Source organism: Carlito syrichta, unplaced genomic scaffold (genome assembly GCF_000164805.1).
Source record: "Carlito syrichta isolate Samal-C Ts95f unplaced genomic scaffold, Tarsius_syrichta-2.0.1 Scaffold315224, whole genome shotgun sequence".
In the NCBI taxonomy this organism is placed as follows: domain Eukaryota; kingdom Metazoa; phylum Chordata; class Mammalia; order Primates; family Tarsiidae; genus Carlito; species Carlito syrichta.
The window spans coordinates 37664-49865 of record NW_007259320.1 but is presented as its reverse complement, the minus strand read 5'-3'; the positions used below and the strand labels follow the sequence as shown (position 1 = coordinate 49865).

General features: G+C 34.9%; 1 protein-coding gene across 1 annotated transcript in view; it reads right to left on the bottom strand.

Moving 5' to 3' along the window:
- Positions 1-10557, bottom strand: part of LOC103275059 (activating signal cointegrator 1 complex subunit 3-like) — a gene marked incomplete at its 5' end in the record, with an annotated part of 33089 nt that extends 22532 nt beyond the window's left edge. Inside the window, one exon of the mRNA XM_008072478.1 lies at positions 10333-10557. Within this exon, the coding sequence (XP_008070669.1) occupies positions 10333-10557 (225 nt within the window). The remainder of the gene's footprint in view (positions 1-10332) is intronic.
- Positions 10558-12202: the final 1645 nt, after the last annotated feature.

Sequence of the window (12202 nt, the reverse complement as noted above, 5' to 3'; positions counted from 1 at the left end):
TGCTCCATGGCAATTCTGCCTCCTGGCATCATCAAATATTTCTACACTTTTTAATATATGGAAATGGGAAGCTTTTTGTTAGTAGAAATATAGACGCAGTTTAGTCACTGCATCTTTTATTTAAAATAATTTTAAAAATACTCATATCATATCTTCTTTTGCTTCCCTTATCTTATTCTCCCCTATTCTCAGACTCTAATATGTGTATGCATAAGTGTGCACACATGTATATGTTATGCTTATCTATTAATATACTTTTAAAAGTAGATTGAGGATAAAATGTTATATTTTCAGAATAGCTGTGGGTCATGGAAAAATGTAATACTAGTTATGTGAAATGCAATATACTTTTAGTTTATCAGACTGCTACAGAAATAAAGAAGAGAAATTATTGCTTTGAAGTTTAGGCTAAAAAAATAACCCCATCAAAAAATTTGTAATGGTTTGTTTTTGCAAGTTCAAGAAGATTCTTTGAGTGAAGGAAGGTATATCAGTCCAGTTCATTCACTTTTTCTGTTTCTCTATTTATGCAGTTGATTGATTTTTTTGGCTAATACCTTTATGACAATTGATAAAGTCTATTAGGACATTTTGACATTACTTTGAATCACACGTGAGCTACATATCATCTTAAATGTGAAAGAGAAGAAAGACTGGAAACTCAGTAGTTCAAAGACTTGGATGTTAAAAAATAATGTAAAATGAAAGCTCATATATTAAAATTAGATCTAATAATGTCTGAAACAATAGAAATATATCTACAGGAACACAGCTCCTTAAAGGTCTTCCTTTCAGGCACTAAATCACCTAGAGTATTTTCAAGGCAGTTGCTCTAGGTGACCTTTGCCTAGTTCTACTAGGGCAATGGAACACAAATTCAATCTACGTTTACATGTACCTTGGTATGCAGAAGACAGATCTTCCCACTCTTCCTCAACTGTAAAGAGAAAACATCTGCTACCTTTTAGGGAATCAGTAGTTTCCTATCTTGGGGCAAGGAAGTTCTGAGATTGCCTATTGCTTCTAGAAGTTTGAAGTTTTTCAAAAAGGACCAAATGCTGCATCCAAGGAGCCTCACTACTGGTGGTGGTGATTAGTCAAAGAAGCCAAAAAGCTAACTAAATGAAGGCAAACCTTAAAATGAGACAGGAACATAAAATCTGTATGTATGTGTTTGTTAGTCAATTTATACAGAAATTATTCTAGTGTGCATATCCTTTTTATTATAGGGTTATCTTATAATTAAACTTATTTGCGGTCAGCAAATTTTTCACTTTCCTAATTGAGAGTGGGTGAAAAAAAAATCTGAAACTAGTTGCCACAAACCTCTGTCATTAAGCAAAAGTGAAATGGTCTTTTCTAAATTTTCATCTTTCCCACAATACAACTAAAAGTTGCAGACATATCCAGTATTTGCTTCAGATACCACTCTGACTAGCATTCCATACTTTGTATTTTTATTTGGATTATAAACTGAATATGTATTATATATGTTTCATATATATATTTCTTCATTTACATTGCACCATTACATCAATATCTGTCTCACTATCACTAATAAGTTCACTGGATTCACCTTCAACCTTGGAAATCTCATCAGCATATATTTTCCATAATTACGGTAAATTATTTTTAACACTGAAGTATGAAAGCCCTGAAATATCAAAATACAGCTACACAACACTAATTGCAACAAAAAATGACAAACTTGCAATTTTTGCCAACTATGTAAATCAATAACAACACTGCACAGTCAATATCAGATAATTATCTCAATTAATTTTCTCTCTCCTTGCCTCACTATTCATTTTCAAGCAAAATATAATAACACATACATATGGCAATGTTGTCATTGCTGCATTCAGAAGCAGAATTTTCAAAGACATAAATTCATGTCAGTTGCAACCAGGAACAGAATTTGGAATGACGTCAGCGATCACAAATGAGTAAGATGACATTCTTCCATCCTCCTAGGGATTAACAATCAGATCTTTCTCCATTATTATCAATTACTATAGTTTTAGGGGAGAATGTAAGGAAGCAAATGGTCTATGTAGCATAATATAAAATATTTAGAAGGACCAAGAGCAGTTGATACAAAAAAGGTAAACACCATATCAACTGGACTATAGCAAGATACAATAAAACAGTTACAAATATTCAATCATATTAATAAGTTCCTCTTAGAATCTGGTTAAAGTAATTATAGGCAGACTGCTGCAAAGGGAACTGAGTAATTAAAGAGAAGTGATTTGAGTATACATTGAAAAGGAGGGATTAATTACAAATATTATTTGTCGTCTAGTGGGATTTCTTGGTTGGAAAAAAAAGACAATGTAGAAATTCCTGTGAAGTTCCCACATTTAAAAACAAATTCTCACTAGATCATGCATGCAGTGTTTAAATCTATCTAGGACAAAGCGTGCCCACTGAAAAACACTTTATAATATATCCAACCTGTGTTGAAGGCATCTTGGGGAAAGTTACTTAGCTTCATCTGTAAAATGAGAATAATACTCGTACTGCTTCACTAGACTATCACAGAAAATGGGCCAATTAAATACAAAGCAAGTATAACAGAGCCCAATACAAAGAAAGCCCTCCATAAATGTTTACCACCATCATCACTGCTATGATGATTCACCTTATGGGCCACCATTAAACAGAGATTTTTGGAAAAAGACAGAAGGGGAGCAGGGATGGTGTGCTGTTCTCCAAATATTCTGGTCAAATTTGGCATTTAACATACATTAATTCTCATTTAAATCTGGAGGCACAGGTGTCTAGAAATCCTTCTAATCAGAGTACACTGTCACATTTGTGTGTGTGTTTAACAGCGGGTTCTCTATTCATGACCTGACATCATTTTTCTTGTCTTTAAGGATATTGCCACTAAAGTCTTTTAAAATATATCTTAGAATACATCCAAATCTTTTGATCTATTAAAATGCAGGCCACAGGCTTGATAACACTAAATGAAGGGTAATTCTAGCCTCTACTACTTCTGAAAAAAGATTTTTCCAAATTAACTCAGTAAATTGACAGCACAATTCAACTTTGGGTCACTCAGCTCTCTGGTTCTCAGCTCACTGGGTTGGTTCCATAAGCCATGGTTTTATCTTTTCACATCAAACATCTGAAAGCTCAGTTACTGGAAAGTTTAGATGTAAAAACTATATAGAAGGTAGTAGGAGTGACTACGATATAAACATGTATTCTTATACTATTTGGCGTCGAATTGTATTAAGGTGTTTTTCATGCAAATGAAGACTTTTTTAACTTAAGGACTTGTGGCACTTAGAAGAGATCCATTATTAGAGCAAGAATAGAAGTCTTGGAATCTCTATTTGGTTCCAGCACAGACTGCCTCAACAAATCACATTTAACAGTTATTTAACTTCTTTAAACACCAATTTCTTTGTCTCTTGATCAAAACAATGTAAAGCAGAGAGTTACTCAACACACCAGACACTTATCATCATTTCTGGTTTTGTCATCAAATTTGGAAAATTTAGGCAGGTCACTTTAATTTTTGATACTTTTTAACTGTAATTTTCCCACAAGAGCTAACATAACACTTTTCTTTGGTAATGCAGCACAGAAAGTCACACCATTTACTACATTTCACAAATACATTTGACTGTTAACATGATTAAGAAGAGGTTTTTGACAGGGCATGGTGGTTTAGCCTGTAATCCCAGCACTTTGGGAGACCAAGGCGAGAGGATTGCCTGAGCCCGGGGTTTGAGACCAGCCTGGGCAACTTGGTGGGACCTCATCTCTACAATAAACTAGCTGGACATGGTGGTGTGTGCCTGTAGTTCCAGCTACTTGGAAGGCTGAGGCGGAAGGATTGCCTAAGTCCAGCAGCTTGAGGTTGTGGTGGTCGCGAGTGTGTCACTGTACTCCAGTATGGGTGACAAGAGTGAGCCTCAAACTCAAAAAAAAGGGAATTTCAAAAGTAAAGGGTAAAGGCAGTCAATTCCATAGTTATGAAATTTACCTATTAGGATATTTTAAACAGATTTAAAAAATTGAGATACGTACTGAAACTCGTTTCTATTGAGAGATAGAAATAAAAATGCTAGTAACAATAACATACTAAAAGGAACTATGACAAAAATATTTCAAGCCAAAAAAATGACACAAATGCCCTTGACACATCACTGAAATGGGATAGGAGAAGCAAAGTTAGGATGTATTGTAGAGTCTGACTTCAAGTTGGGAGGAGTACTTCTACTAAGACTATGCTTTTCTTTTGTGAAATATTTCTTTTGTGAAACATTTCTCAGAAAAATTGCAGAATTGTGGTTTTCATAATCTGAATGATGCTCAAATAAAAGGTATGCTTCTATAAAATAAAGAGAATAGTTCAACTACGGTGATAAAGCAAGGAAACAAAAGAATTACTAAGGATGAGGATACTAAGATAGACCCATTTCCTTCATCTCTCAAATTGTTCACTTTATAAACATTAACTTATGTTCCATTCTTGTAAGATGCTATTTTCACTCAGATACCAGAGGTTAAGTGATTTGCCTAAGGCCTTACACTGAAATGGCAGCAGAGGAGAATTTATAGTCAGAGATGGTGGCACTGATTCCCATTCACAGACCAGAAAACCATGCTGATGTTTCATGAGAGCAGTAGTATAATTTTCTTTTCTTTCTTTCTTTCTTTCTTTTTTTTTTGAGTTGGAATCTCACTCTGTCGTCCAGACTGGAATGCAGTGGCTGCTCCCGGCCACCGCAGCCTCGACCTGCTGGGCTCCGGCAATCCTTCCGCTTCAGCCTTCCAAGTAGTTGGAACTACAGGCGTGCGCTACCACACTCGGCTGATTTTTTATTTATTGTAGAGATGAGGTCTCACCAAGTTGCCCAGGCGGGTCTCGAACCCATGGGCTCAGGCAATCCACTCACCTCAGCCTCCCAAAGGCGCGGGATTACAGGCTGAGCCACCGAGCCCGGCTAGTAGTATACTTTTCAATCAGCCAGCAGAACTACAGCTTGGAAGACTGCTTGAACCAGTGCTTTCTAAGGCCAGTAGTATCCATGCATCAAATGAAAACAACAGGGCACAAAATTAGAACTGCCAATTAGTCATATAGCATTTTACCAACTCTCAATTTTCTCTCCAAGTTTTCCATTGGCAACTCTTATATTCTTTCTACTTCCTAGCATGTTTTATTACAGTCTTACAGAAAAATTGCAGGAATGAGAGCATTCAGAATACAAAGTTGATTGTTGCCTCTTGACAACTAAGTTTCTTTACAGGTAGTTTCTGAAAAGTCAAGTCAAACATTGAAGATAATCAAAACTAATGATTATAATTTAAAACAGAAAAATTATAAAACATAAATGTCTAATAACAAGGAGCTCATTAAATAAATTATGACATTTTATATGAAGGAATATGACACAGCCATTAGAAATTATGATTGAGAACAATATCTATCTATCTATCTATCTATCTATCTATCTATCTATCTATCATCAAGCTACCTAGTTATTGAGGCAAATTTTCACCCTGTCACCCAGGCTGGAGTGCAGTGGCACAATCACAGTTCACTGCAGCCTCAAACTCATGGGTTCAGTTGATCCTCCTGTTTCAGCCTCCTAAGTACCTCAGACTACCATGCCCAGCTAGTTTTTCTATTTTTGGTAGAGGTGGGGTCTCATTCTGTTGAACAGGCATGTCTCAAACTCCTGGATCAAGTAATCCTCCTGCCTCAGCCTCCCAAAGTGCTGGGATTACAGGCATAAGCCACCATGCCCTGCTGAGAACAATATTTAATGCTATAAATTATCAACTTAGAAAGTTATAAAACATGATAAAAATTTGTAAAATAAAAAGTAAAAGTACGTGCATGTGTGTGTAAATGTACAAAGAAAAAGTCTTCAGACCAACAAGAATAGTACACAACTAATGTACCCCACTTAGCAAATTTGCTTTTTTGCAGGAGTAAGAATTAGTAATTCTAAAACGACATCATTGAGTATTTTAGGCTTGAAGATCTGAGTAAATATATTTTTATTAATAAGGGTCTAGTATCTCATAGGTAGAAAAATGAGTTATTAATAAAAAAGAAATGAACTCTGGTGTTGGATTAAAATAGGAGGTATTAGAATGATAACTATAGATTTTTATTCACACACACACACACACACACATACACACACACACATTCAGAGAGACAGATATATAGACACCTATGTATATATACTTATATTTCCTTGCTTTGTGCAATGAGAGGATCCAGAAACAAAGATTCCCAAGTAGCAATGGTATGCAGCAAGCACCCTGATTTTTGTTTCTAAACCCATTCTCTACTTAAAGAAACCAGGGATCTTTAAGAAAAATGGCTGATTCCAAGGTGGGGGCAGGGAAAGTGCAAGATGGTAGAAAGAAAGAGAGTGTTTAAAAAACAGTGGGGGTATGTCAAAAGAACACTAGTACCAGCTTGAGAGGTTCTCAATGGTTGACTGTGACAATTTGCAAAATAAATAAAAATAGCAATTAATCTGAACCAATAGAATGAAACAAATATCCACAAGTCTATATTATATAAATCAATAATTGAATAAAGTAAATAACTGGGGGAGAAGGAAAGTTCTTCCTTATAATACAACTCCAGGAATGATAGAGACAGAAAATCTTAATATCAGTAATTATTCCAGGCAAATATCACTGATGATGCTGAAAATAATGTTGAAAAGTGTGAGGAGAAACAGGATATTTACATCATCTCAAAGTATCTCCTCACAAGATACCTTTAATTATATAAGAAGAAAAAAGCAACTTTAAACTGAAGAAGGCTAGCATACACCACAAGTGTACCAAAATAACATCACTAGTAATGCTACACATTTGTCATAAGTTTCCTGATATGATACACTAAGAGGGCAAGCCAGGAGTGCTGTGGAATTCTTGCCAAAAATATGTAAATTGAATGCAAACAAAAGGAAACATCAGGAAAATTCAAACTGTGAGACAACTCTACAAAATAATTGGCCAGTACTCTCACAAATGCTGAGAAAGACAAAACGAAGGAGACATGACAACTAAATGCAATGTGGGAGTCTGAATTGGATCCTGGAACTAAGAAAGGACATAAGTGGGATAAAACTCATATTGACAAGATTTGAATGAGGTCTGTAGTTTAGCTAATAGGATTGGGTCAATACTGAGGTATAATATTAACATTAGGAAAGCTGGGTAATAGAAATTTCATTGTAAAAATTTACAAGCTTTTTATAATTAGACATTATTTCAAAACAAAAGTTGGAATTTAAAAGAATTACACTTCATTTAAAAAAGACTCATTCACGTGAGTGAAGATATAATTTCTACGAATGACTTTAATTTTATTATGCTGTTTTTCCAAATTATTTACAACAAAGTGTATTACTTTTATAATTAAAAAGTAATTCTCTTTAGATGCTACTTAGAAGAATAAAAACATATTCAATAAATCAAATTAAATCAAGAAACTCTACATAAAAATACCTAATAGAGGCTAAAAGAACTTGACTAAATCCATTTCCCTGATAGTAAATATAGAAACAGACTCCTTTAAGAAATTTCCTATTTATATTATTACACAGTTTTTGAATAATTATTGACTGAGTGCTGAAAAAGAAACAATAAGTTGATCATGTATTAAAGTTTTTACCTACTATATATGTAAAAATTGTAATGTAATCAACGCATCTGCAATTATAAAAATATAATTTCTACTACAACTTCTCTGCAACTTTTTCTGACCCTAGAGTTCATTAACAAGCCAGTGTTTGAGGGAGAAAAAAAAAATTATAGGAAACACAAATGAGTATCCAAGGGCAGCAGTTAAAACTTTAGGACCTTTAACCTTTGTTTGTGAAGTGTGACTAATAAGGAATGGCAAATCATCTTCCTAGAGAAGTAAACCATGTGTTAGTTACCAAGGATGTCGAAAAAATTTATGTTTATTATAGCCTTACTTCCCTTCTGATTTCTGATCGTTTAAGCTTATTCTATTTGATAAAACATTTCTAGTTTTTATAACCAAATAGCAATTTTTAATAATAAAAATGTTAAAACATTTTTAAAACATTCAAATGCTTTAGAACAGCATAAAGAAGAAATTAAAAGTCACTCCAAATCCGGTTAATCTTTTGGGACACTATTCCAGTCCAGATCTTCTAAGTATATGTTCATATATAGATATGGACATTTTTGCATAGATATAGCATTCATAAATGGAATTGTAATATTCTGTAGTGTTCTATAACTCAAAAGACATTAAATTATTTCTAAGTCTTTAATTTTGCAAATAATGCCACAATCTATATCCTTGTACACATATCTACACAGATTGACTTACTCTACCTTTAAATACATCTTGTCTTTTGAAAATTTAAAAACTTGTCTTTTTTTAAAAAAGAAATGTCCAAAAAAGGTATAACATAGAAGGCCAAAATCCGTAATAATCTTAATCCTATAGATCTTCTCCCTGACCCTCATTCCCCAAAAAAACCTGCTCCTCTCACAATCATCTCCCAGTATATGACAGTTCCATTCTTCCAGCTGCTATGGAGAAAAGCCTTGAAATTATCTTTGGCTCCTTGCTTTCTCTAAAAACCCTTGTGTAATCCGTTAGCACAATATGGTAGTTCTCCTTGGAGAAATATTAAGGATCCGCTAATTCTCATCAACCTTACTCACACTAGCTTGGTCCAGTCATTACCACTTCTTGTCTAGCACTAGAGCACTGAACAGTTCATTGATGTGGTTTCAGATTTCACATCGCAACTAACCTTCAAGATATGCCACTTGTCAAGTTTTATCAAAGAAGAATATCCACAATTATCTGAAAAGCTATAAGATATTTTTCCCTCTTTAAACTACATATCTCTGTGAAGCTGGATTTTCTTCCTATATTTCAACTAAAACATCATATTGTAATAGACATTTTGTGGTGATTGCAAAAGTATATCTATAAGACTAGCGGACTTTTATAAAGCTGAATATTAGATACTTGCAAAAAGTAAAAAAAACAAAAACAGAAACCATACTTCTCACTAATTTTTTTTACTGCGTTGGAAAGTAGTTGTTTTTCAAGAAAATTCATTTTAGTTATGTTAACATAGAATGAGTCTATTATTATTATCCTTAAATGAAGCAATACATATTTGAGAAAATCATCTTTAGCTCATTGCTTTCTCTAAAAAACTTTGTCTAATCCATGCACAAATTCCATTTTGTCCTTAGAAAAATATTCAGGATCCAACCAATTCTTGATAGCCTCACCCATGCTAACCTGGTTCAACCACCATCATTTCTTGTCTAGTACTAGAGCATACAAGGTATGAAAAGTTTATTGATCTAGTTTCAGACTCAACATTGCAACTAAACTTTTCTCAGTTTTAAGTATACTGGAAGTATTGATAGATATAACTAACATAACCATGACAGAACCAAGGCTTTAATGGCATCTCTCTTACTCAGGGTAAAATCTAAAATTCTTACCATGATTTCCAAACTCCCTACATGATCTAACCCGATTTTCTGTACAATATCTACTCCCCACTCTCTCTGACCTCACTTCTAACCATCTCAATCCACTCTTTAACAATGAGCCTCTTTGATATTCCTTGAATATACCAAGTAACTTCCTAAAGATTTGGCATTTACTTTTCTCACTGTTTGGAATACACCCTTCCAGAAATCCTATGGGTCTTCTTTAATTCTTTCCCTAATAATGCTGAAATGTTTTTTTATTTTATTTTTTTACTTTATTTGATTATAAAGATGCAGGGTGTAAGTCAGGATTAAGTACATAAGTAGTCTACGTGCAGGTGAAGTTTGGGCCTTCAACTGGTCCTCACTTCCCCTGGTTTAGGATCACCTTATTGGTGAGATACCCCTTGAAAAGTACTAAACAGTATTTTCCATATTTCTCTTTATTTCCTTTACTGTGCTTTATTGCTTTTTAAAAACATCAGTTAATACTTCTTGACATATTTTCAGTTGTCACTCTTCCCCATCTCGAGTTTAAGTCCATAACAGTAGGGACTTTGTTGCCTTGCTCATTACTATAGGCCCAGTGCCTAGAAAAGCATCTCGCACATAGTTTGCCTTCAATATATTTTGGTTGAATGAGTGACTGAAAACATCATCTTATAGCATTTTTATTTGCTTTTCCTTTGAAAATTCTTGATTTGATCAATCAGCTGTTTCTCAATAAGGCTACAATAAAATTGTAAAAGGCAAGTACACGTTATCCTAAGGTAGGAAAAAAAAAAGGGCAAAAAAGATAGCAGAAAACACAGAAATTAGAAGTAACTTTCATACCTGACACACTCTGAGAGCTTGGTCCAAGACAGTTTTGGTATCAGTGTCATAATCCGGGCAGGGTAGCATGGCTCGGCTGAGGTGTGCCTGTAGCAGGAGATGTGCTTTGGTGTGAGGGCTGTCAAAGGAATGGGGATTTAATTCGACGGGAAGACATTTTGCCAGTTCACTATTCATATGATCTTCATTGTGTCTTACTGGCAAATCTGTGTATTCTTCTGCATCCTGAAAAAAAAAGGTGCACATATATATGTTAGTGAGCTAGATAAAAAGTTTAACAGTTAATGAACTTCTCAGCTTTGACTTCTGACATTTAAAACATGGTTTAGAAAATCATAAAATAACCATATCCCTTAGAATTTTGCTTTGTTCAATACTATCACTAACATATAAGCAAAAACTAATAATGTACAACATATCTGAAATTCATAAATATCATTTTGTATTAACACAGCCGACAAAAATAATAGAGTACTTAGTAGGTATCACTCACTATCTGTGACACCGGGGCCACAGTAGTGAACCAGAAACTGGAGAGCCCATCAGGGAAGCTAGACAAACAAATTTTATAACATGTAATAAGTGTTATGACAGTGACATTTAGTACAAAAGTACAAACTGCTGAAGGGACATTCTGTTTGGGGAATCTACTAATTTTAGAGGGTCAAGAAAAAGTTTTTGGAAAAAGTGATATTTAATTTAAGACTCAGGTAATAAATTGAAGAAACAAGACAGGGCTGGAGAAAGAGGTAAGGAAAGGATTGGTAAATGAAAACAAGGTGAAATTTAGGATCATTAACTTATTTTTTTCTTTTTTGAGATACGTTCTTGCTCTGTTGTCTAGGTTGGAGTGTAGTGGCACAGTCCTGGCTCACTGCAGCCTCACCTCCTGGGCCCAAGAATCCAAGAATCTCTTCTACCTCAGCCTCCTGGACAGGTAGGACCACAGGTACATGCCATCATGCCCCGCGAATTTATTTTTTGTAGAGATGGGGTCTTGCTATGTTGTTCAGGCTGGCCTTAAACTCTTGGCCTCAAGGGATCCTCTTGCCTCGGCCTCCCAAAGTGCTGGGATCATAGACATGAACACTTGTGCCAGGTCAACTTACAATTTATTATAATAAATTAGATGATAAACAAATTGTTCTAGAATAAATGCTATGTTTTGATTCTTCATCTTAGGTTTGCAGGGTTCAGTAGTGAAAAGTAGCCTCCACAATATCAATCAGTAAGTACCTATCGAACCTACAAGAGAGAACTGTGTTCTATTAAAATTTATTAGTCTTAGTTGTAAAAAAAAAAAACAACTTATTTTTCTAAATACCTAGTTATTCAAGATTCAGCCTATTGCTGTTGATATGAGTGATATGTCAGCTATAATATTAATTGGATATGTTAATATTCAAATAAGGGAGTAGAATTACCTTCCTCCTATAACTCTACCCTCCCCTACAAAAGACAAAATAAATGAAAGAGTGGTCTTCAGGATGATGAGCATAAAGTTATGAAAGACAGTGATCCCTGAGGAACAGAAAACAAATCAGGTGAACTCCATTATTGCTCAGAGAGTTTCTGTGCTATGGTGCAGAGAAGGAGAATTCAGGTGAACCTGGAGGACTGTCTGCACCAAGGAGGTGAAGCTCAATACATCCAGGGATGTAAAGGTGGCTATAAAAAAATACCTAAAAGGATCAAACTGTTTCCAAGTAAATTTTTTTTTTTTTGAGTTGGAGTCTTACTCTGTCACCCAGACTGCAGTGTAGTGGCCGCTCCCGGCCACTGCAGCCTCGACCTGCTGGGCTCTGGCGATCCTTCCGCCTCAGCCTTCTGAGTAGCTGGAACTACAGGCGCACACTACCACATCCGGCTA